General features: G+C 41.2%; 1 protein-coding gene across 3 annotated transcripts; it reads left to right on the top strand.

Moving 5' to 3' along the window:
• Positions 1 to 22,389, top strand: LOC128414201 (inactive pancreatic lipase-related protein 1-like). Of its 3 annotated transcripts, XM_053389089.1 has the most exons (12): positions 1 to 49; positions 5,376 to 5,530; positions 6,054 to 6,179; positions 6,960 to 7,094; positions 8,149 to 8,257; positions 9,839 to 9,958; positions 10,047 to 10,166; positions 13,012 to 13,130; positions 14,627 to 14,756; positions 15,489 to 15,600; positions 20,420 to 20,587; positions 22,234 to 22,389. In XM_053389089.1, exons 1-12 carry the CDS (start codon positions 1 to 3, stop codon positions 22,295 to 22,297), a joined length of 1,407 nt encoding a protein of 468 aa, XP_053245064.1. In that variant the 3' UTR covers positions 22,298 to 22,389. The 3 variants fall into 3 exon arrangements, 1 of the variants encoding a protein (XP_053245064.1); XR_008330607.1 differs by lacking the exons at positions 1 to 49; positions 5,376 to 5,530; positions 6,054 to 6,179; ... (6 more) ...; positions 15,489 to 15,600; positions 22,234 to 22,389 and adding an exon at positions 16,777 to 17,187 and having other exon boundaries at positions 20,420 to 20,524; XR_008330606.1 differs by lacking the exons at positions 1 to 49; positions 5,376 to 5,530; positions 6,054 to 6,179; ... (7 more) ...; positions 20,420 to 20,587; positions 22,234 to 22,389 and adding exons at positions 16,777 to 17,187; positions 20,185 to 20,291.
• Positions 22,390 to 24,107: the final 1,718 nt, after the last annotated feature.

Here is a 24,107-nt window from a genome sequence, read left to right as displayed (position 1 = left end):
ATGTTTGCCTTTTGGAGCTTGGCACTTTTACTGCTCGATGCAACAGCAGGTGAGATCCAATTGTTACTTTTAATGTGGCATTGCATGATCCCCAAACTAATGTTGGTTTGCAGCAATGTGCCTCTGAGATACAGTGTGTCAGGGAAAGGGAGCTGAGCAGTGTGATACACATCCCAGTAAGTCTGCTGAAGGATGCCAAATTGAAGTAATACTGTAGTAAGACAGACTAAATGTTTTTAAAAAATTTCTTTTGGATTTTTTGTATGTGGGGGGTGGGGGTGGGATGGATGTTTGGTTGGGCTTGGGGAATTATTATTTTTATTTTGATGTTTTTGTAATTTTTACATTTTTTGTTTGTATTGTTTTATTGGTTTTGTTTGTTTGTTTAAGGTGTTATTTTGTTCTTAGGGGGAGGGGTCAGGGCTGCCGGGGAGTGGGCCCCAGCCCACAAAATGGCTGGGGCATGTTCCACAGGGGGGGATGCACTGGGACAACCGATCTCAGTGATCACGGGTAGGAGGAGGAGTTACGCTAAGACTAGACCATGTCATTACAGAGGGGGCAGGTTTAGTCGTTGTCTGAGGACTATTCCTGCCTCCGGGTCTGGTCCTGACCGGATGGATACTAGAATCAGCAAGGGATACCCAAATGACCTGAAGGTGCTGCTGTGCAATGCCAGGTCAATGATTCATAAGACCACTGCCATCCATGACTTGATCATGGATGGAGGACTTGACCTGGCATGTGTAACAGAGATTTGGTTGGATGAAGCAGATGGGCCTGTCCTTGCCGCTGCTTGTCCACCAGGTTTCTCTTGCGCACAGCAACCCAGGTCATGTGGGCGGGGAGGGGGGGTTGCAGTGATTTTTAGGAAGTCATTAGTTTGCACCAGGCGTCCTATTGGGAAGACCCAGTTTTCCGAGTGCATGTTTTGGAAGTTGGGCAATAGGGGCAGTACAGGATTCCTTTTGGTGTACCGACCTCCCCGCTGCACCAAGGATTCCCTGCCCGAGCTGCTTTAGGTCATGGCGGATGTTCTCCTGGAGACACCTAGCTTGGTCATCCTAGGGGATTTTAACATCCATGCCGACACGACCTTACAGATTCGGGAAGAAGTAGACTCCACCGTGGGAGCAGGGCCGGGGCGGGAGAGTGCTAGAGTTCTGTCTAGTCAAGTTGAGTGGGATCAATTCCAATCTGTTACCTCTGAGGATGTGGACAGGCTGCTTGGACGAGTGAAACCAACCACCTGTCTCCTGGATCCTTGCCCATCCTGGCTTATAAAAGCTAGCCGGGAAGGACTGAGCGATGGGCTTCGTGGGGTAGTGAATGCTTTCCTCCGTGAGGGAGCCTTCCCAGACCCGCTGAAAGAGGCGGTTATTAAACCGCTTCTTAAAAAACCATCTTTAGATGCGGCCACGATGGCCAACTATCGCCCAGTCTCAAATCTTCCATTCTTGGGCAAGGTGATTGAGCGAGCGGTTGCCGAACAACTCCAGGCACGCCTGGAAGAAGCGGATCATTTGGATCCCTTCCAGTCGGGATTCAGGCCTCATCATGGGACTGAAACTGCCTTGGTCGCACTGGTTGATGATCTCCGGCAGGCTAGGGACAAAGGTGAGAGCTGTTTCCTAGTTCTGCTGGATCTCTCAGCGGCGTTTGATACCATCAACCATAACATCCTTCTGGACCGTCTTGAGGGGCTGGGAGCTGGGGGCACTGTCATACAGTGGTTCCGCTCCTTCCTCCTGGGCCGTGTTCAGAAAGTGGTGGTGGGGGATGAGTGTTCAGACCCCTGGGCTCTCACTTGTGGGGTGCCTCAGGGTTCTGTCCTCTCCCCCATGCTTTTCAACATTTACATGCAGCCGCTGGGAGAGATCATCAGGAGGTTTGGGCTGGGTGTTCATCAGTATGCGGATGATACCCAGCTCTACCTCTCTTTTAAATCAGAACCAGTGAAGGCGGTGAAGGTCCTGTGTGAGTGTCTGGAGGCGGTTGGAGGATGGATGGCGGCTAACAGATTGAGGTTGAATCCTGACAAGACAGAAGTACTGTTTTTGGGGGACAGGAGGCGGGCAGGTGTGGAGGATTCCCTGGTCCTGAATGGGGTAACTGTGCCCCTGAAGGACCAGGTGCGCAGCCTGGGAGTCATTTTGGACTCACAGCTGTCCATGGAGGCACAGGTCAAATCTGTGTCCAGGGCAGCTGTTTACCAGCTCCATCTGGTACGTAGGCTGAGACCCTATCTGCCTGCGGACTGTCTCGCCAGAGTGGTGCATGCTCTGGTTATCTCCCGCTTGGACTACTGCAATGCACTCTACGTGGGGCTACCTTTGAAGGTGACTCGGAAACTACAACTAATCCAGAATGCGGCAGCTAGACTGGTGACTGGGGGCGGCTGCCGAGACCATATAACACCGGTCTTGAAAGACCTACATTGGCTCCCAGTACGTTTCCGAGCACAATTCAAAGTGTTGGTGCTGACCTTTAAAGCCCTAAACGGCCTCGGTCCAGTATACCTGAAGGAGCGTCTCCACCCCCATCATTCTGCCCGGACGCTGAGGTCCAGCGCCGAGGGCCTTCTGGTGGTTCCCTCATTGCGAGAAGCAAAGCTACAGGGAACCAGGCAGAGGGCCTTTTCGGTAGTGGCGCCCACCCTGTGGAACGCCCTTCCAGCAGATGTCAAAGCGATAAACAACTACCTGACATTCAGAAGACATCTTAAGGCAGCCCTGTTCAGGGAAGTTTTTAACGTGTGATATTTTACTGTATTTTTGGTTTCTATGGAAGCCGCCCAGAGTGGCTGGGGAGGCCCAGCCAGATGGGCAGGGTATAAATAATATATTATTATTATTATTATTATTATTATTATTATTATTATTATTCCTCACTGCAGATAGAGAGATTGTGAGAGAGAAATTAAGGTGCAAGTTAGTGTTGGGATTTAGATCCTAATTATGTATTATTAGGAACGGGAGAGAAATTTGATTTAGTTCACATTTAAAGGTGAACCTCCCTAATCTGGATTTTCTGAAACAATATGCAAACTGAAAGCCTATGATACGGCTGTCAAAGCTGTTAAGAAGTCTTACTTCTCAGCTTCCATTGCATCCGCTAGCTCTCGCCCGGCACAACTTTTCAGAATAATTAGGTCTTTAACGTCCCCAGTGGCCCATAGCTGTGAGGTCCTGCTGCTCCGCCGTGACCTCCCTGCCAATTTGGATACTGTAATAGAACTGGAGGCCCCTTGACTGTCCTTGGGTCCAGTATTGGACCATTTCAACCGGATACTCCCTGCCGATGTGAACAGATTCCTCCGAGCTGGAAGGCCCACCACTTGCCTCCTCGACCTGTGCCCGTCTTGGCTGATTAGAGCGTGCCCAGACAAGGTGCAGGTCCCCCTGGGTGAGATCATCAACTTGTCCCTTGGCACAGGGACATTCCCAGGGGAGCTGAAGGAAGCAGTGGTGTGTCTGCTCTTAAAGAAAACATCGTTAGATCCTTTAGATCTATCCAATTACCACCCAATTTTGAATCTTTCATACCTGGGAGAGAGCGGTTGCTGAACAGCTTGGTAGGTTTCTGGAGGAAACATCGGCTTTGGACCCATTCCACTCCGACTTTTGCCCTGGTTATGGGACCAAGTCGGCTCTGGTCGCCCTAACAGATGATCTCCGTAGACAACTGGACTGAGGCAGGTCAGGACTGCTGATTCTTTTAGACTTGTCAGCAGCCTTCAACATGGTTGATCACGATCTTTTGGACCACCACCTTGCTGATGTGGGGAGGGCATAGTCCGACAATGGCTGCGTTCCTTTATCTCAGGTCGGGGACAGAGGGTGGTGCTAGGGAAGGAGATGTTGTTGCGGCACCCCTTGGTATGTGGAGTGCCGCAGGGCGCAATCCTTTCCCCAATGCTTTCTAACACCTTTGTGCGCCCCCTTGAGTCAGCCTTGGACACACTGACCAGATATCTGGAAGCTGTGGCTGGATGGCTGCATAGGAGCCGGTTGAAGTTAAACTCTTCGAAGACAGAGGTCCTCTGGCTGGGTCGGAATGGCATGGGGTTGGGGGGCCAACTCCCATCTCTTGCAGGAGCTCAACTTGTGCCAGTGCCTTCTGTCAAGAGTTTGGGTGAAACCTTCGACGCCTCCCTCTCCATGGAGGCGCAGGTTGCAGCTACTGCAAAGACAGTATTTTTCCATCTCCGCCATATCAAACAGTTGGTCCCTTATCTTTCCCGCCCTGATCTGGCCACAGTGATCCATGCAAGGGTCACCTACAGGCTTGACTACTTTAACTCGCTCTACACGGGACTGCCCTTGAAGTTGTCCCAGAAACTCCAGCAGGTGCAGAATGCCGCGGCGAGGCTCCTCACAGGGTCCTTGCCATGGGACTACATTCACCCAGTGCTTTTCCAGCTGCACTGGCTCCTGGTGGAGGACAGGGTCAGGTTTAAGGTGCTGGTTTTGACCTTTAAAGCCATTTGCGGCCTAGGACCCTCATACCTATGGGACCGCCTCTCCTGGTATGCCCCGCGGAGGACCTTAAGGTCCATAAATAGCAACAGTCTAAGGTTCCAGGCCCTAAGGAATTCAGATTAGCCTCAACCAGGGCCAGGGCCTTTTCAACATTGAAATGAGGCTGCATTTTAAGTTGTATTTTAATCCTGTTTTTAAGTTGCATTTTAATCAATTGTTTTTATACCTGATGTTAGCCGCCCTGAGCCCAGTATTGGCCGGGGAGGGCGGGGTATAAATAAAATTTATTATTATTATTATTAAACTGTAACACAATCATTCTTCAAAATTCACGTCTCCAAATTTTGAAATGCAGTTGTTCAGCTAAGTGATGTGTACAAAAATGCATATACTAGGGTAAAGTATAAAAGGCATTTGTTATTGAAATTAACACATCATAGTGCAGTATATTAAGGAAAACGGCTTTACAAAAATGTTTGCATTGGCCAAATTACATAAAAGTGTGTATTTTTGGAGAAATTTATGCTGATGAATTTTAATTTTAAAGATTGAAATTTAAGATTGAAAAAATGAAAACAGAAAGAAACCAAAATGGAAAGATGAACCTATCTAAACATTTTATTCACAAACCAATTGCTCCGTTAACACGTACAAGTCCTTCTGCATTATATTGTGCCACTATTCCCCTGCCCCTATTGCAGGTGTTTGTGGTGCATCAAAAAATGTTTTTAAAGCTTTCTTGGGTTTCTGGAGTGTTTCTGAAGATGAGACAATTGCTGGAAGCAGTCTTAAATAACTGTCTTATTTCACATGAGTTTGCCTGAACATCAAAAAAGGACAGACTGTGAATTCTTTGGTCACTCACACTTTGGTTATTTGCTCCCCATATAACAGGAAAAGAAGTATGCTATGACCGACTGGGCTGCTTTTCAGATGATATACCATGGGCTGGAACTGTACAACGACCAATCGCAAAGTTACCTTGGTCCCCAACAAGAATAAACACTCGCTTCCTTCTCTACACAAAGCAGAACCCTAATAACTTCCAAGTAAGGCCCACAACCATGTAAAATTTCAAGATTTCCCCATACACAGAATAAAAGGGGATAATACTCTAAGGGCACTTCCAGGCTTGCTATTTTCAGGTAGGATTTAATCACATATGAGCAAATTCAGGTGGCACAATTATAGTTGACTGGGAGGTCTTGCCCTGCAGACCCACTTCTCCCAAAGTATCAGATTTTTTTGCAATAAGGAAAGTGGCAGAAAAATGAACTGGAAAGTGTTGAACAATGTTGTCTAACATCCCTACATTCAGATCTTAATGAATGCCTGTTAAATGGCCAACACCATCTAATCTCACTGCAAACAAATCAGGATGAGTGCTCAAAAAGCAGGTCATCTGGAGGTGGCCTCAGAGAAACACCTCTGTGAAACATATAGAAATTCACAGACAGTGTGGGTGAATTAAAACACATCTCAATCATTATGGATGGTGTTTGGTACTTTCACTCAGTTTTAGGTGGGTTGGGAGAAGCAGTTAAAGTTTATATTCTTTCATACCTTTCACAGGAAATCACTGCAATTAATCCAGAAACGATTGATTATTCAAACTTTAATGCCAGCAAGATAACTCGCTTCATTACCCATGGATTTGTAGATCAAGGTGAAGAAAACTGGCTATCAGACATGTGCAAGGTACAGTACAATGTAATGTTCATGAAAAAGCTCTGAAATACATTCATATCCAGACAACAACAACCATAAGAATTATGAACTTGCACTTCATTGTGAGTTCAGATTTTCATTTCTCAGGATTAACTAAAGTATTTTCTTGGAGGGATTTAAAGATCATGTCATCCAGTACCCTAAAATGAAGCCAGATCTGTCATACTCAAATGCTTATGAGGCTCTGATACTTAAAATATGAAGTGATTTTCCTCTTACTTGACTCACTTGCAAAACAGTTAGGCCATGTGGGGCCTAGAAATGCTGCAGTGTGGAGTGCTCTTGTTTAGGGTTCCAGCCAGCCAACCCTGCCATTTTCTAGGATACTCCGTTCCATTTCCCCTCTCTTCTCCAGTTTCCACCTCCTCAACACTCATCATTCAGTGATCATTGGACTCGGAGGGTTTGAAAATCAGGGTTTTATGTTGCATCTTTTTTGTATTACTGGAAACCTTGGGGTTTCTACAGGTATGTTAATACCTCTCCCTAGTGTGCAGTGCCACTGTGGCTACTTAGGAGTAGCACCTGCCTCCAAACTTTGCTAGTATAGGGGAAATAGATAACACAAGGAAATGAACCATGAAACATTACAAAGGTAAAATGGCCTAAGGCAGCTGCCAGCCAAGGTGGCTACAGTAGCACAATTCTGTGAATAATAGGATAAATGGTGCTTTAGCACAAAGAGAACATTCAGGATTTGTGGAGCCAGGACGCTGTCCCTCAAGTTTGTTTTTACTCTGTTTGCATCAGAGGATGTTTCAAGTGGAAGATGTGAACTGCATCTGCATAGACTGGAGTAGTGGTTCCAGGTGTCCATACACCCAAGCATCGAACAATATCCGTGTGGTGGGAGCTGAAGTGGCCTACTTTGTAAATGTCCTTCAGGTAAGAGCAGTTCCATTCACTATGCCATAGTTATGAATCCTACAGATACTGGAAGGCATCCATGACAAGAAAGATTAAATCATTTGATAAAACCTGGGCAAAAACCCCCACCCCAATACTTTCTTTTATATAAGAAACAATTTATTATATCATCTGGTGGACAGAGTGAGTTTAGTGTCAAAATTCAGTTACCTATTTTGGGAAGATGTTTTGTTGGGGAGAGGAAAAGGTTGTCACCTGTAGCTAAGCCAATATTGAAATTTTAGCAAGGAAGTATAATCCTAGTATTCAGTTTTAAATATGCATTCTTGACTACTGCAAGCACTAGGGCAAGATTTGCAAAGCCATATATTAATTATGCACTTGATTCAAATTTAATGCAGCAATATACAAAGCAGTCAGACAAAAATAGAACCCTTAATATAAAATAAATACATAGATAACATACAAATCGTTTAGAAATGAAATAAAATAACAATAGTAACTTTCCCAACGCCACCAAGCAGAAGTCCACAGCTAAGAACAGAATTCAGAACTCCTGTGTCAAAATCCAAAAGGTATTATATCCATTGAGCTACAGACCATCTCAATATATATTATTTGTGCTAAGAAACAAGTACCAGTTAAGAGCCGATGCTGTCTTCACCAATGTTGTGGTGTCCTGCTGTTTTGGACTACAACTCCTATCATCCCCAGTCAATGTACTGGCTAAGATTGATGAGAGTTGTGATCAAAAACAGCTGGAGGGCACCATATGGAGGAAAGTTGATCTAACCTAGATGGCATCTTATTTAAAATATATGAAATCCAAAGATATGCTATGTCTTTCTTCAACTTTGTAGTTTTGCACTGTACTTCAGCACCTTTAAGCTACCCGTAAAGTCAGTCTCCCTCCCTCCCCCCTCCCCCTTTCTCTCTCACACATGGAGTGACTCCAAGCTGAATTCAGCTTGTAAGGATAAAGGTGCGTGTAGATTGAGTTACAAACTGAATGAACCATAACACACATCTACCAGTATGTATGCTGTTTTCTTTACAATTGCTCTTTTTTTAGTCAAAGTATGGATACTCTCCATCCATGGTTCATTTCATTGGCCACAGCCTTGGGGCACATGCAGGTGGTGAGATGGGAAGAAGAGTACCAGGAATTGGAAGAATAACTGGTAGGTTGGTGCAATGCAAATTGGTATCAAGACAATCAATATGGATTTTGAATCTTATCTGCCATGTTGTACTTATGTAATTATAGTAGCTCATTATATTGGGGGGAAGTGTTTAATGAATGGGAAAGTGTGAATATACTTTGGCATGTGTTGCTGTTGGGTGTAGCCTAGTCTACTGTAGAATGGCATTTGAAAGCCCAGCAATATAACACTGCCTTGGAGATACAAGGATAGGGCATATTTCAGGATCAGTGCAGCTACAGGTGTTTTACAATCCTGCACAGGTTCAGATAATTTGTCTGAGGGGATTTCCTGGCAAATAATTGAATGCAAAGTTGTTCTGATGGGAATCAGAATTTTCCCAGCTCCGCTCCCATTTCCAATAATATGTTGTTAGTTGTTACTTCAGTTAACTGTGGTTCAACATATTCCGTAAATTTTCATCTCTTTTTTTAAAATAGTATTTATTAAAGTTTTAAAGATTACAAAAAGAAAAAATAAATACACCATATTAAACAAAAACAAAACAACACATCACAACAAGTAATAAAAAGAAAGAAAAAGAAAAAGAAGAAAACGAAAAAATAAAAACCATTAAAAAACACAGCGAATCTTCCCATAACATATCTTTCATTTGCTTGTTTCCTTGACCTCCTCACACCTCCCTTTTTTGTATTCTAGTTCAGTTAACTATCTCAGCAAATCCTTTCCATCTTTTCTAATTTTTGTCCTGCAATTTATCTTAATATTAATGTAACTTTACTTTCCTTCCTTTCACCAATTAACCGTCTGTTTTTTCCTAAACCTTTATAACATTTCTGCTAAAACCGCATAACTTCATTCCAACATCCTTCTAACATTCATTAATTTTACAATGTTTCTGTAGATAGTCTTTAAATTTCTTCCAATCTTCCTCCACCGACTCTTCTCCCTGGTCTCGGATTCTGCCAGTCATTTCCACCAGTTCCATGTAGTCCATCACCTTCATCTGCCATTCTTCCCGGGTGGGTAGATCTTGTGTTTTCCAGTACTTTGCAATAAGTATTCTTGCTGCTGTTGTAGCATACATAAAGAAAATTCTATCCTTCTTTGGCACCAATTGGCCGACCATGCCCAGGAGAAAGGCCTCTGGTTTCTTCAGAAAGGTATATTTAAATACCTTTTTCATTTCATTATAGATCATCTCCCAGAAAGTCTTAATCCTTGGGCATGTCCACCAAAGGTGAAAGAATGTACCTTCAGTCTCTTTACATTTCCAACATTTATTATCGGGCAAATGATAATTTTTTGCAAGCTTGACTGGTGTCATGTACCACCTGTAGATCATTTTCATTATATTCTCTCTTAAGGCATTACACACCGTGAACTTCATACCTGTGGTCCATAACTGTTCCCAGTCAGCCATCATAATGTTATGTCCAACATCTTGTGCCCATTTAATCATAGCAGATTTCACCGTTTCATCCTGAGTGTTCCATTTCAACAGCAAGTTATACATTCTTGACAAGTTCTTAATTTTAGGATCTAACAGTTCTGTTCGTAAATTTTCATCTCTTGAAACAAACATTTAAATATTTATAGGACTGGATCCTGCTCAACCCTATTTTCAAGGCACACCAACTGAGGTCAGACTGGATAAAAGCCACGCTGATTTTGTTGACATTATTCATACTGATTCAGCCCCAACCATTCCATACATGGGTAAGTTGACTGCAGTATACAACATGTGCAATAATATGCATGTGATCTTTCAGATTTAACATATACTTATCTGCTATGAACTTTCCAGGGTTTGGTATAAGTCAAGCTATAGGACACCTTGATTTTTATCCAAATGGAGGAGAATATATGCCGGGATGTAAGAAGAATCCTATTTCACAAATAGTTGACATTGATGGAATCTGGGAAGGTATGTATCAGATCAGGGAAACAGGGACAGAGGGACAGAGGTGGGATGTGTGGTCATGAATAGACTGGAGTCCAAAGGCTGGATTAAAGATAGAGATGGGGAAGGGATTGCACAGTTACTTCAATCAGTTGCTGACTGCTAGACCAGCCTATAAGGAAGAGCTTTATAATATCTGTTTCCTCTTGATTGCAACTGCAAGATTCAGTGATGGTCACCTACTTGAATGTCTTTAAAAGAGAATTCATGGAGGATAAAGCTATCAATGGTTATTAGCCATGGTGGCTGTGCTATACATCCACTGTCAGAGGAATACCAGTGGCTGGGAATTACAAGTGGGGAGAGCACTATTGCACCCAGGTGCTGCTTGCAGGCTTCCCACTGACATCTGGTTGGCCTCCATGAGAATAGGATGCTGCCTTTGGCTTAATCCTACAGGACTCTTTTTATGATCTTATGATTGCTTTACATGGTGAGTTGACCAACTTTAGGCTGTTGTAGGGCAGGCATGTCCAAAGTCTGCTTTGGGGGCCTAATCCAGCTGGCCGGTTTAATCTGCCCTGTGGCAGTTTATTTCCTGGCATAAAATCCTAAAAAAACCTCAACAACTTCAATCCTAAAAGAAGCTCAACAACTTTGGTCGGCCCTCACCGCCCTTCATTTCATCAAATTTGGCCCTCTTCGAAAAAAGTTTGGATACCACTGCTGTAGGGTCAGCTGACAGCAATAAACACTGCAGCCTATAGGGGTGCCCTCTATCTGATTGGCTGACTAAGCTCCAGAGCACTGGTGCTACAGAAGGTTTGGCACCAAAGACTGTCTCGAGGTTACAGTTCAATACCTTCTTTAGTTTTTTATGTTATGCCACCAAAATACTTACAACAGTAGATTCATTTAGCCTTTTAAATCCCACTGATTTCCATGAGAGAATAAAATACATACTCAAATCTCTTCTGCTGAAATTAATAGGAATTTAGTATGCTTAAATCTGTGTAGATGAATGGGTTGTTTCCAACACTGCTGTTATGTTCATGCATCAGACTTTGACTTGTGTTGTGGAACCCTCAGCCCACTGTGCCCCCTAGAAATCTGATCCTGAGGATTAAGGGGGCCCTTTGGAGTAGATTTGGTGGGGGGGCAGAAGGAGAGGAAAGGAGACTTTTCAATGTACTCTTGATGCAGGAAACATGTTGTATTGGAGTGCACTGAAGCCAGAATTAATGGTAATGTATACACAGCCTGATTTTTACTCAGAGCAGACCTATTAAAATGAATGAACCTACGTTAGCCATGTCTATTAATCTCAGTTGATCAATTCTGACTAGCATTGGATACAACCCATACTGAAGAGATAAGCAACTTTCCAAAATATATAGTAGATAGGAAGATAATTTGTGTACATATTTTGTGTACCTATTTTGATAATTAGCAAATATGTATATAAGTACATGTGTGATTATTTCTGATTTTTGAATTGACTATTAATTTTCAATCTTTGTTAATTTAAGAAAATGAAATATAGTCCAGGGCTAGAAATCTTGACACACAAAAAAACAGTGTGTTTTCTTGTCAACCCCACAAATCAAGATTGCATTATAGAAGCATAGCAAGTGTTAATGAATCTTCCTTAGTAAAATATCCCAAACCTTGTCATCCTTATATGTCCCCAAACCTCCTGTCTGATTCATTTATGAAAAACTTGTTCCATTACACTGATTCAACAGGCATAAAATCTGTCAATATGATGGCAGATATAAAAAAGACACCTACTTAATTATAGTTCTGTTGCATCCAATATTTTCCCTAATTAGCATACAGAATAGAAACAAACAGGAATTAATTCAGTTGAGAAAAGCTGCCTATGATAGAAGTAAATACAGCTTAAACTATTCCAATGATTTGAAGATTGAGGACAGAACATAATTAATCTCTCTTACTTAGTTTCTTGGCAGCAGTGCTAGACAATGGTGTTAGCATATGAGGAATGACCTTGATATTTGGGTATGTTGCTGCATTTGTGATTATTGCTTTTGGCAGTGAAAATAATCAAATTCTATCATGTCTTTTTCTATTCAAAATGGAATTGAAAAGGAACAAGGGATTCTACTAACAGATACAATGAGCTAGGGATGAAGCAGATCAGTTTTCCATGCTTCCGATTTCACACATCACTCAAGGGGAATTTTGAATGTTAAGAATGAGATTTCACGCCTCAACATTAATTTTGGTCATAGTACCCAATGCTGTTTGTGCACTATTAATGAAGCACAGGCCACTCAGAAAGATACAGGGACCAATTGCAGGGTTAGAATACTTTCCAGTGGCTTTTCCTATGAGTGTCAAAGACTGAAGAACTGTTCAATACCAATTTTGTTACAAACACTGACTATCAAAGTTAAAACAGAATCAAGAATCAAGGATTATATTAGCAACAGGTATTGACTATTTACATACAGGATATGAAACCTGGGATACTACTAGAAGTCAAATCTCAGATTTAAGATTTAAACATAATGCTAAGCCCAAACCATGGCTAAGTATGAATGAAGAAGTGTGCTAGTGCAGTTTTTGAAAACTATGGATGCTTTGCAGTAGTTTTCATGCTACTGAAACCTGAGCCATGGTTGGGCTTAGTATTATGTCTGAACTTAGGCTCATGGTTTATCTTCCCCAAACGAACCACAAGCAACAAGCTGAGAACAAACCTTAGAGGCAACTAACTGTTGCTGTTTTGCAGCAAAACAAACATGAGCTACAGTAACCCAGTATCCCACCAATGCTGTGCACATGATACAAAGAAGAATCAAAAAGTAAACTATAGCACATAACAGCAGTTTCTTTTGCACAGGAACCCGTGACTTTGTGGCCTGTAACCACTTGCGAAGCTACAAGTATTATTCAGATAGCATTGTCTTCCCAGATGGATTTTTGGGTTACCCCTGCGCAGCATACAACTTATTTGAAACGGTATGTTATTTGTGTATCTCAGGAGCAACACCTCATGTTATTGCTTCATCATGCACATGCAGTAGAATGCAGTTTTCCAGTTTGCTAAGATCCCTTGACACTAGGTTATGTGTGAAGAAAGAGACTGGTCATTTGTAATGCCAAACCATGCCTTAGGAGAACGGGAACAAGATCTGTGCTCACGTGGTCTTCCTCATCCTCCTTCTTCCCTCTCATATGCCATTTAATTTGCTTCAAATCATTGTTTGCAATTACCAGTATATCCAAATAAGAAAACTGGTTTTCAACTACCCTCCATGCTGGGACTGCAAACTAGTTGCAAATCATGAGTTCCATTCCTGGTTTGGAGGGCAAGTGCGAACCATAGTTTGCCAGCTGGGATGCAACTGTAAGTTGTAGTTTGTCACAAACCAGAAAGTAACCAATTAAGCACAATGAATGAGAGGAGGAGGAAGCACATGAAGTGGAGACTCAACCATGTAATGCCAAGCCATGGGAACCAACTCACTCTGAGGCAGTTGTACCAGTACAACAGGTCATGGTCCATAAAAGAATAATTGGAATCTTGGGAATAGGTTACTGGACTAGTAGCAGAATGATGCAAGGCAGTCACAGTGAGAATTGAAGACTGATTAACATTAACTTCATATTACTATTGAAATAAATAGTAGTAGTTTTGGGTATAAGCTTTTGTGTGCATGCACACTTCATGGCTACCTACCTGAATCTAGATTCATATTACTATTGTCATTGTTTTCTGAACAGGAACTGTCAACTTCTTCAAATGTAAAAGTGCTAAAATAAACTCTAGGGTGCTATTTTCCCACGGCAAAGGGAAAGACATGTACAATGTAACTTCTGTCATCTTAAACTTAAAGGGTTATCAACCATGCAAACATTCTTATAATGTAGACCACTGAGAACAACTTCAAGGGACACACACAATTAATGCTTGCAGATTAGGTGAATTGTAGAATCAAGGCTTAGTTAACAAAGGCTCTATAATGATACTGCGTTTTGACTTTTATAATAGGTTTAAGGACAGCAGGCTGCCTTAATTCTCTTCTATGTACTAATTTGCTTCTGAAATGTCTTGAGAATATGGCATGGGTCAGGTGTGGCATCCAGGAGGACTTTTGCACCAGCCCTGGGTGTCCTGCCTTTGCAAAACCTTTTAAAAAGCACCACTTCGCCTACAGGACAACTTGGCACACTCCATAGTGCAGAGCTTAATTTGCCAAAGGGAATCTGTACATAAAAAGTAGCATATGCAAATTTGTGTCATGGGTCTGTGTCTTGGGCCCTTAAAGTACCTGGCAGTACCCCGGCATGTGGCCTCCAAGTTGATCTTTGAGCCACAACAAGAAGTCAATTGTCCAGGGCAGGACAATGAAAGAGGTGTTGAAGAGTTATTAAGTATGGCTTCCCAACAGTGCAACAAATGAGAGAAATAATTGTTGCAATATGAATAAAATGAGTTTTCCTGTTTTCACTAGGATGGCTGCTTCCCATGTCCAAATGGTGGATGCCCTAAAATGGGTCACTATGCAATTGAATCTAAAGGCAGATTCACCTCTTCATTTACAAAGCTTTATCTGAACACTGGAGATGCCAAGGATTTTGCTCGTAAGTTCACTTTTGGAGTAAACTCTGAAGGCTGACCTTCAACCTATGTTGGCAGCTCAGAGAACTGTATGAAACAATAGTTCACTACAAAGATTACAGTTTGCTCTATTGGTCTGGATTTCCATCTTGTATGTGGAGCAAAAAAGATCCTAGATAACAGGCAGCATCTTTCCCAAAAGCCAAGACAACACTTCAGATGCTGCTAAATTGTGCCTAGACAGGTGTAGTGTTTCAGCAAGCAAGAGCCACACACAAAGCAAGCTTTTGTGCACAGAGATCAGAAACAGATGTACACCAAATGTGCCATAATTCAGAGCACCTGTGTTCTGATTCACAGTGGTCTATCTAGCTCAGTATTGTCTACACAGTCAGCAGCTCTCCAGGGATTCAGTCAAGAGTTTTTTCCAGCTGTTCCCAGCCGAGATTCCAGGGATTGAAACTGGGACCTTCCGCATGCAAAGCAGTTGCCCTAGCCAGGAACTATAGCCTGGAGCCATACTCTTTGCCTAGACAAATATTCAATTAATTCCACAACTTGAAGTGAAAGAGGATATTGCATAATACATTTGGTTTTGCAAATGATGTCTAAAGTTCCTCTGGTCTGAATCCTTCACATAAAAGAAATATCTGATATCAACACACAAAATTAAGACAAAGTAAGAAGAGTTAAATGTCAAGAATCATAGGAACTTGCCTGATGAAAATCAAAATCTTGCTATTTGTATTGTTCAGGTTGGAGGTACAAAATATCAGTCACTCTGTCTGGAAGAAGCAGTGTCCGTGGATACATAAATATTGCCCTATACGGAAGTGGAGGGAACACAAAGCAATATCAGATTTTCAAGTAAGTACAGTGGGTAGAAAATTAGATTTTAAAATATGTGTTCCTACTTGACACCTGCTTTTCTGTTTCTCTTTTTCTACTTGTAAGGCACTCCAAGATGATTTGATATATTTTTCTTTTCATATGGGGTGAACAGAAATGCAAATAAAGCTAAACAACAGATTTATATTCCATTACAATACATTCTATTTCATCTTCTAACAATTTTCTAGCAACTGGAGTTTTCTACATTAACCTCAAGGGCTCTTTTCTCTTTGGTTATCCTACTTGTTTAATGAATTTATGACCCACCTTTCTGCAATAAAGCCTCTAAGGTAGTTAACAAAAACGCAGATACAAATGAAAAAATAAACACAAATAACAGAGCAGCAAAAACCCAGTTTGCTTCTCAAGTGTGCTCTGCTCAGCTCTACTCTGCCAGGCTCTACCAGTGTGAGGTGCACCCTTCCAGTGTGAAAAGCCCTCTTATGCCTGCCAAAATGTGGGCTGGCAGATGCAAGCAAAAGCCCCTGAAAGAAGACATTTGTGGGGGCAGAAAGGGACAGAGCTGGGTTAGCCAAGGATCCACTGGATCCTAACTCAGTAAGGTATAGTAGCTGATAAGCCTAAACCAGCCCTCCAACCTTTGTGCCAGGAATTCGGATTGCACACTAAAGGTTACAAAATTTACTAATTACTGACACTTTAGGGATCATATATATCAAATCAGGGTGTTTGTTTTCCTAATCCACATCAATTTGAATTACAGTAAATCTTTTCGGCCATTTTGCTGCCCAGTCACCCTGTTGTGGTGGTTTTCACAGTACATTTGCAGTTTTAGCAACTCAAATGAAATAATTTAAAATGGGTGAGTCCAAAAGAGCACAGGGCTTGTGCACCTTTTTTGAATAGTTGTGTAGAAGTCATGCAGGGTACACCTGCTGAAATTCCCACTTCAGCTCAGCTGTAAAATTGCAGGAGTCCTGCCCTCTTTTACACTTTTCTGCCCCCAGTTTAACGTCATGGGCGAAGTTGCACATTTCCCTGTCAGTCCCTGGCTTGGAATTATTTATAATCAGTATAAAACTTAAGTATAGTTTTATAAAACTTAAATACAGTTCTTCAGGTGACTGAGGAAAGGGCGGAATAAATGACCCAGCTCCCTGTCACAGTTGGTTGCTTGGCAACAGCCAACAGTGACCCATCCCTGACAATGGCCCTCCATGGCCTAGCCTCAAACCACTGCTGGTTAGTTGGCAACTCAAATTTCTTGAAAAAGATCATCAATGATAGGGCCAGCCCAATACATTTTGCCCCTGATGCAAATGACAAGAACCCTCCCCATGTCCATAAGCCAACTGGTGTGGCAGTTGAAATTTACCTCAGCTCTGGCAATGGGACAGCCATCCCCCACAGTATCCAAGGGCAGCGGCCCAGTTTAATGGATTTGGGAGAGGCCATGTGGAAGACCCAGTTCTGTCTTCCAATGGAGGAGAATGACCCAAGGTTTCAGGAGGAACAGCCAGCCCTCCAGTATCTGCCACCTGAGGCACTTGCCTCACTCTTTCTAGCAGAAACTGATCAATAATGTCAGTTAACCATTGCCATGTAGGTGGTAGTTTCTCTCTTTGAGAGTTTATCAGAGTTTGCCTTTCTGTTTTCTTCACTGCCAGCTTCATTCCCTTCTTTGTTAGGTCTCTCCCTTCAACTTTCGCACAACTCTTTTGTTTCCCCTCCTCAACGAAAAGCCCTTCCTTAATTGACTCCTGTTTTATTTTCTCACAGCTCGTTTTATAAGGTGCCCAGGAGGAGGCAATATATTACCCCCTACACACAGGGGGAAGGGGGGAGAGCAGCATCTGCCACCCTGAGGCCATTGCTTCACTCCTCCTAATGATAGAGCCAGCCCTGAGAACCCACCAACAATTTTGGATGCAAAAACTGAACCATGGCTCAGTTTTGTGGAGTTCCCTCCCAGCTGATATCAGAAAGATCCCCTCCCGGTTGAAATTCCAGAATCTAATGAGGCCCTTTTAAAATTTTATTTCAGTGGGCATTTTAAGTCAGCTTTCTCATTCCACAGTTAGTTTTAAGTCGTTTTATCTTTATTGCATCATGTTAACCATACTGCACAGCTCTTAAAGATGATGATGCTAAGCAATATATAAATGGTTGAAAAGACAGAAAGCAATTCCTAGTAACAAAACTAGAAATGGGTCAGGGTTCTAATTTAAAGTGATATCTAATTTTGTGATATCATATTTATTGACATGGATTTTTCTGGGCATTTTAATTTCGTTAACAAAATGTATATACTGCTTGATTGAATCTCGTTTCTAAGCAATTTACAATAAATATTACAATTATCTATATAAATAGTTAAAGACAAGTAATTAGAAACATTTTAAAAACAATTAAAATCAACAGTAAACTAAAAAAGAAATTAGAGCACACCAACATTTATGTGTCTGGATAGGCTAATCCAAGTGAAAATGTTTTAAGCAGGTGCTGAAAGAAATAAAACAACGGTGCCTAATTGATGTCAATAGGCAGGGAGTTCCAAAGTTTCCAATGCTGTAGAATTTTGTTTGTCGAATACTGTCCTGGTCTCATAAATTATTTAGAACACATACTACCCACACTTTTCCACATTAGTCACTCTATTTTCAAATGTCATCTGCGTTAAGAGGGAGAAAACGCCCCTCTGGTATTTTCCGAAATGTGATTTTAAGCTTCCGCTTTTTGTTTGCTGTGACTGTCTGAGCTAAAAGCCCTGGTACATTATAGCTATTCAAAAATGTCACTTTCCAGCCTGCTATTTATTTAGTTTAGCCAGCAGCAACGTGTTTTAGTGCTGAAAAGTAGATTTAATAGCAGGGACATTTTAAATTATTTCTACAATAAATGATTTTAATCTAAGCCAAATATCACCTGTCTATCATGCAATATAAGGATGGTGGAGGGGAAAGAAACTCTGGCACACAGTAGTAAACAAACCCACATATATATAGTGCACATTTTTGGTATCCCTTTCATGCATTTGGCCCTCATTCTTCTCCATCGTGGTCTAGACAATACATTATCTACTGGGATTATAGCACTCCTTTGGCAGGTTTCGCACCTCCCCAGGCAATACTGTATAATAATCTGCTCCAAATCACCTGAAGGACTGTAGGCTTTCTTAAATTGAGCCTATGCTTATCCAACTATATATGCTGCCCATGTCATGTCTTCCATGGATGCAGAGTTGAGGGCCCTTTTGAGATCTACATGGATAAAGCTGTCATAGTTTTTAGGATCTTTGTTTTTTTTCAAAGAGCCTTTGTGTTTACTGTTCCATTCCAATCTTCAAATGCAGGGCAGGGGAGGGGCTGCTCCCCTCATCCCCTTCTCCTCTCCCCATCTTGTATAATTTACACACTTTAAAGGTGCTAGTTGGCTGTGGTGATTCTAACCATGTGGAGATGTGGTAGGTTGCCTCCTCTTGAAATAAACTTGCCTAGAATCAATGCGGGGCATTGGAATGCACCTCAGAGCAACACATATCAACCTATAGATCTTCAGACTTACCATATGTGCACACAAAAATATTTGGATAAGATACTTTCCTGTCAATAATTTTTCATCAGACTAGGGTTTTTACCTTAGTCTGGTAAAGTCAGGTCTAGTCAAACTTGTATACCTTACAGGTCAGCTCACGATATCTATAAAGACCAGTCAAATGATTCACCTCAAGTAACATTCAACATTGAGATTTGTATATACTGACTCAAATGGACTATCTGACATTGTATAAAGCAGTTTTCAATTTATGAGGCATTTCAAAGTCTATGGCCTTTTAAACTGGGGTGGGTGAGGTATTGTTTTTGTTTGTTATTGTGGTAATTTTTGTGTTTTGTGGTAAACTGCTCTGTGATCTTCAGGTGAAGGGTGGCAAATAAATAAATAAATATTACAACAACAACGATAATTTCTGAGCAAGACCACTAGTGTATTGAAATGCATCTGGGTCTTGGTATTGTTGCTGGTCACATGATTTTTGGTTCTCAGCATTCTTGCTGGCTACTTGTTATCTTATTACATTTCTCCATATTTTTTGAAAGTTTAAAGTTGAATTATATTCTTATGTACATATTGCAGTAGTAATCCTTGCATCTTTTGCTCATCATCCTACTTGAGTAATCCCAATTTTTCAAAACAGTCGACGGAGGATGCGAACCCTAGGCTTACCATGTGGGCAAGAGCTGCAGACCACTCTTGCAGTAAACTCTTGCATTCCTTCTTCTCAGTTAGTGGTTGTCTGAATTTACCCTTTCTGCATTGCAAGTGAAATTCTCAGGAGCTGATGGAAAAGAAGCTAGATCTATGTGTTGGTATCTTCAGATGTGACAATACCAATGAGATGTTCAAATCTGATTATGTGTGTTACCTCTTACAGTGTTAGGTACTGAATAGTACATGATGTACTTGTGAACACAACATCCTAGAAACCACAGTGGCTGGACCAATGGCCAACACATCCTCTTGTGTCAATTAGCCTTCACCATGACACAGCATGATCAGTCAATAATGAAGGAAATCACTTACCTGTTTTTATTTTTCAAGGGGAATGTTGAAGCCTGGCACTATACATACCACCTTCACCGACATAGACGTCAATGTTGGAGCAGTAGCTAAAGTTAAATTCCTTTGGAACAATGATATCATAAACCCAACCTTTCCCAAATTGGGAGCTTCAAAGGTTCAGGTGCAAGATGGAGAAGATGGAAATATGTATGTATAAGTGTTTTTTTTAAAAAGAACCTCTTTGTGTATATGTATCATATTTTTTCTCTCCAAGGGGGAAACTCCAACCTGATGAAACTTATACCCACCTAATTGATGTACAACTTAATGTTGGATCAGTTACTAAGGTTAAATTTCTGTGGAACAACAATATCATAAACCCAACTTTGCCCAAACTGGGAGCAGCAAAGATTACAGTACAGGATGGAGAAGATGGGACAGTGTATGTATCCATTTGCTGTTTTATACAAAAAAGCACCAACCCATAAATATTTATTAAAGATATACAATTATCTTCAAAACAGACCAGAGGCCCAACACTGTTGCAGGAGAGTTTTGAGGAGAAAGATGCTAATCAGTAGCCTGTTTTTAGTATATTTTGAATACTTTAAAGACAAATTTAGGGGTGACTAAACCTGTGGTCTTTCCATTGTTGCTGGACTGCAGTTCCCAGCAATCCTGACCCGCGTAGTAAATGGTCAGGGATGATGGGATTTGGAGTCCAGCAATATCTGGAAGGCCACAGGCTAGCCATTCATTCTACACAACCAGTGGTGTAGTGCTTAGCATCGGATTAGGACCTATCTGAGAAACCAGGGTTCAAATCCCCACTCGGCCATGAAGCTCACTGGGTGACCTTGGGCCAGTCATGGTCTCACATCTCTCTTAGCCTTAGCATTGGTTGGGTACATGTTTAAAAATAGTATTGGAAAGAGTGTGTATGTTGAACATAATTTGACTCTTGTGGTTTTGATTTAGCTATTGTTAGGGTGTTGCATCTAAAACTGATAGTTGTGCAGGGCAGATTTAGACATTCTTACACAGAAACCCCCGGGTGTCCAATGTGTCATTTAAAATTAATTAATTTAATTTTATAACAATAAATTATATGAACAGCAACCATGTGACACATAAATATATTCTCAAGTAAGAATCTTTAGGACCACCCCCTGCATGTCTACTCAGAAATAAGCTCCATTAAGTTTAGCAAAGGTTGCTCCCAGATAAGTATCTTTAGGAATGGACATTTAAATGTAAGTTTTTCAGTTATCATTATTCATTCAGTTAGGCAATGTTAGCCGCTGAAGTGAATTGCCTTATGGCCCTTCCCTCTGGACTTTGTGGTCTTATGGGCCTCCCTTGGTTAGATTGTAAGGTGTCTAATTTCACTTAGTTTAAAGTGCAATCAAGCAGCCCTACTGTGTTTGGGAACCTTCCAATTATTTCTGCTGAGTGTGCCCCTAAAACCTTCCCTTGGTGCAGATGTGGGAAATTTTTGGTTCTCCAGATGTTGATGAACTACAGTTCCCATCAGCCCCAGCAGCTAATGACTATTGATGATGAGAATCGTGGTTCAGCAACCTCTGGAGGGCTAATGATTCCTAACACCTGCCTTAGTGCACTGCTGGGAATTTTGTAAGATGTTTACATGGACGTTGCAAATATGATCAAAGTATAAGAATGAATGAACATGGGTAGTTCCTTGCAGGAAATAAGTACTTTAGTATTGGTCCCAGCGACATAAGAAGGCCCTGGAATGGGATACAATGTGGTGATGTATAATATTCCTTTTGCAAAAACCCTGGGCCTTAAATCCCCCCCCCCAAGATTCTTTAAGTAACCTTTTAGAATGTTCTTTAAATAACCAGCATTTTTCTAGCATTAGAGATATTCAATAGATGAAGATAAAATCAACACAATTATAAAAAATGCTGATACAAAATTAAATAAATGCACACTCTGTATTTATTACATTTTCTGGGAGCGTATGATGCAAAATTAAAACATCCTACTAAAATGGACTTGCAATAAAAATGAAACATTAACACTTTTAAACTAATGAATATATATGTGTTTTTTAATCCTCAGATACAATTTCTGTGGTAGTGACACAGTGAGAGAAGATGTTCTGCAAACACTTACACCGTGCTGAATAACAAGAAAAAATAGCAAAAGCTTTTATGCAAATCTTAATAAAAAGTCATAATGCTCCGCAGTCCACTTTCTAGGACTTTTGGCTGTTAACTGCTTTTGTATTATTTTATGTGATAATTTTTCTGTACTAGAATGTGAAAGAGATGACTAATTTATAAAAAAGAAAATGTTGCCTTTTCCATTTAAAAGACCCAAACATAGGCATTCTAAGCTGCAATAGTCCACAGCAGCAAAACTGCAGGGGAATTCCAGCCTCATGCGCTCTTGAATATATGAAGTGCCAAATTAATTGTAATGGATGGCACAGATCCCTTTGCATAAAATGCAAATATATGTGTGTTATTCCTATCAATATGAATAGAGCATCCTTTGCAGGTTGAGGAACTGTATATGCACTGGTTACCGGCCTTTAATCCAGCATGCTACAGTATATAGTTAAGCTCAGTGCTTTTCTTCAAGGAAAAAGGGTCCCAGTACTCACCATGAAGTTGTTACAGTAATTGTCACACTTTTAACCAGTGCTTTTCTTCTAGAAAATCAAAGTGCCAGTACTGCATAGCCTTGAGTACACCCAGAAGAAAAGCACCGGTTGAGCTTAACTACTTGCATCCAAATACACATCCCATTGGAGGAAATGCAGTGGAAATGGACAAGCAGGTTGATGGACTGTACCTAAAGGGCGTTCATCAACAGCAAATTGTCAACCTGGAGAGAAGTAGCAAGGAGGGTGCCTTGGGGTTTGGTCTTGGGTACTGCATTGCTCAATATCTTTATAAATGGCTTGAATGAAAGAGTATGTTAATCAAAGCTGCAGGTGGCACCAAATCAATGGCATAATACAGTCTCTTGCTGTCCACCTCCCCTTCGCATGCAGTACTCTCCCTCCACCCAAGCTAAGGATTGGGGAAGGACTGGATTGGACTGCAAAGCTTTTAAGACAGCCAAGAGGGATATTCAGTCACAAAGCCAAAAATTGATTGAGAGGAAGAGAACCCCAGGGCTATTTTTAAAAAAACAAATTTTCTGTCCCCCTCAAAAATGTTTTTGGGAATTTTGTGATTGTTTTCATCCAATGCAAGGCTCTTGTCACTTTTAGCTTTCCAGGCCAGTCCTCATTATGTACCTAGAGAGCTATAGAATAGCTGTTCATGAGTATGTGAGGAAGCTATTTCGTTGTGTTTAACAATTTAGTTGCAGAATATAGTGGTTCAATTATGAATATGCAAAAAAAAACCCATGAAAGACTGTTAAACTGTTCATTGTTTTCTCTCTCACACACACATCTCAGCTAAGCATAAAGTGTTAGCAAGAGCTCCTTTGATCGGGATGTAATTATCTGTGTATGCCTTGAAAATGGACTTTTAATACCCCAAGAAGCGTCGATTATTCACACAGGAGAAAGCCACTTAATTTAGAAAATCATCTTCCCCACAGAGTTTGATACAGACAATTGTTGTTTTATAGAAACAAAGATGTATAAAATGGGTCTGGTGAGAACAAAGAACTCATGATAGGTTTAGACAAGGTTTTGAGATATACAATATAACACCAGTCAAAAAATGCGAAAGTAGCTAATTCACACCTGTAAGCAGAGCAAGGCAAGCTACAAATGCATGTATTTTAGGCTGCCATTCTACACACACTTAACTGGGAATAGCTCCCGCTGAGTTCAGCAGTACATCTGAATGTCTCAATAATACATAGGATTCCACTGTTACATCAGAGAGGAGTTTTGGTGCTTCAGGCAAGTACACTCTGGTTCAATTAATATACCAGTGCTATGACAAATGCTCTTCTTCATGTGATTA

Source organism: Podarcis raffonei, chromosome 5 (assembly GCF_027172205.1).
Source record: "Podarcis raffonei isolate rPodRaf1 chromosome 5, rPodRaf1.pri, whole genome shotgun sequence".
NCBI lineage: Eukaryota > Metazoa > Chordata > Lepidosauria > Squamata > Lacertidae > Podarcis > Podarcis raffonei.
Note: the sequence above shows the minus strand (reverse complement) of the source record. Positions and strands in the feature narration are given on the sequence as shown.

What these genes read in the sequence shown, in the direction of transcription:
- LOC128414201 (XM_053389089.1), top strand. Translation starts at nt 1, where the DNA reads ATGTTTGCCTTTTGGAGCTTGGCACTTTTACTGCTCGATGCAACAGCA. An exon ending in ACTGCTCGATGCAACAGCAG is followed by an intron (nt 50 to 5,375) that starts GTGAGATCCAAT and finishes CCCATATAACAG; the next exon opens with GAAAAGAAGTATGCTATGAC. An exon ending in CATTGATGGAATCTGGGAAG is followed by an intron (nt 10,167 to 13,011) that starts GTATGTATCAGA and finishes TCTTTTGCACAG; the next exon opens with GAACCCGTGACTTTGTGGCC.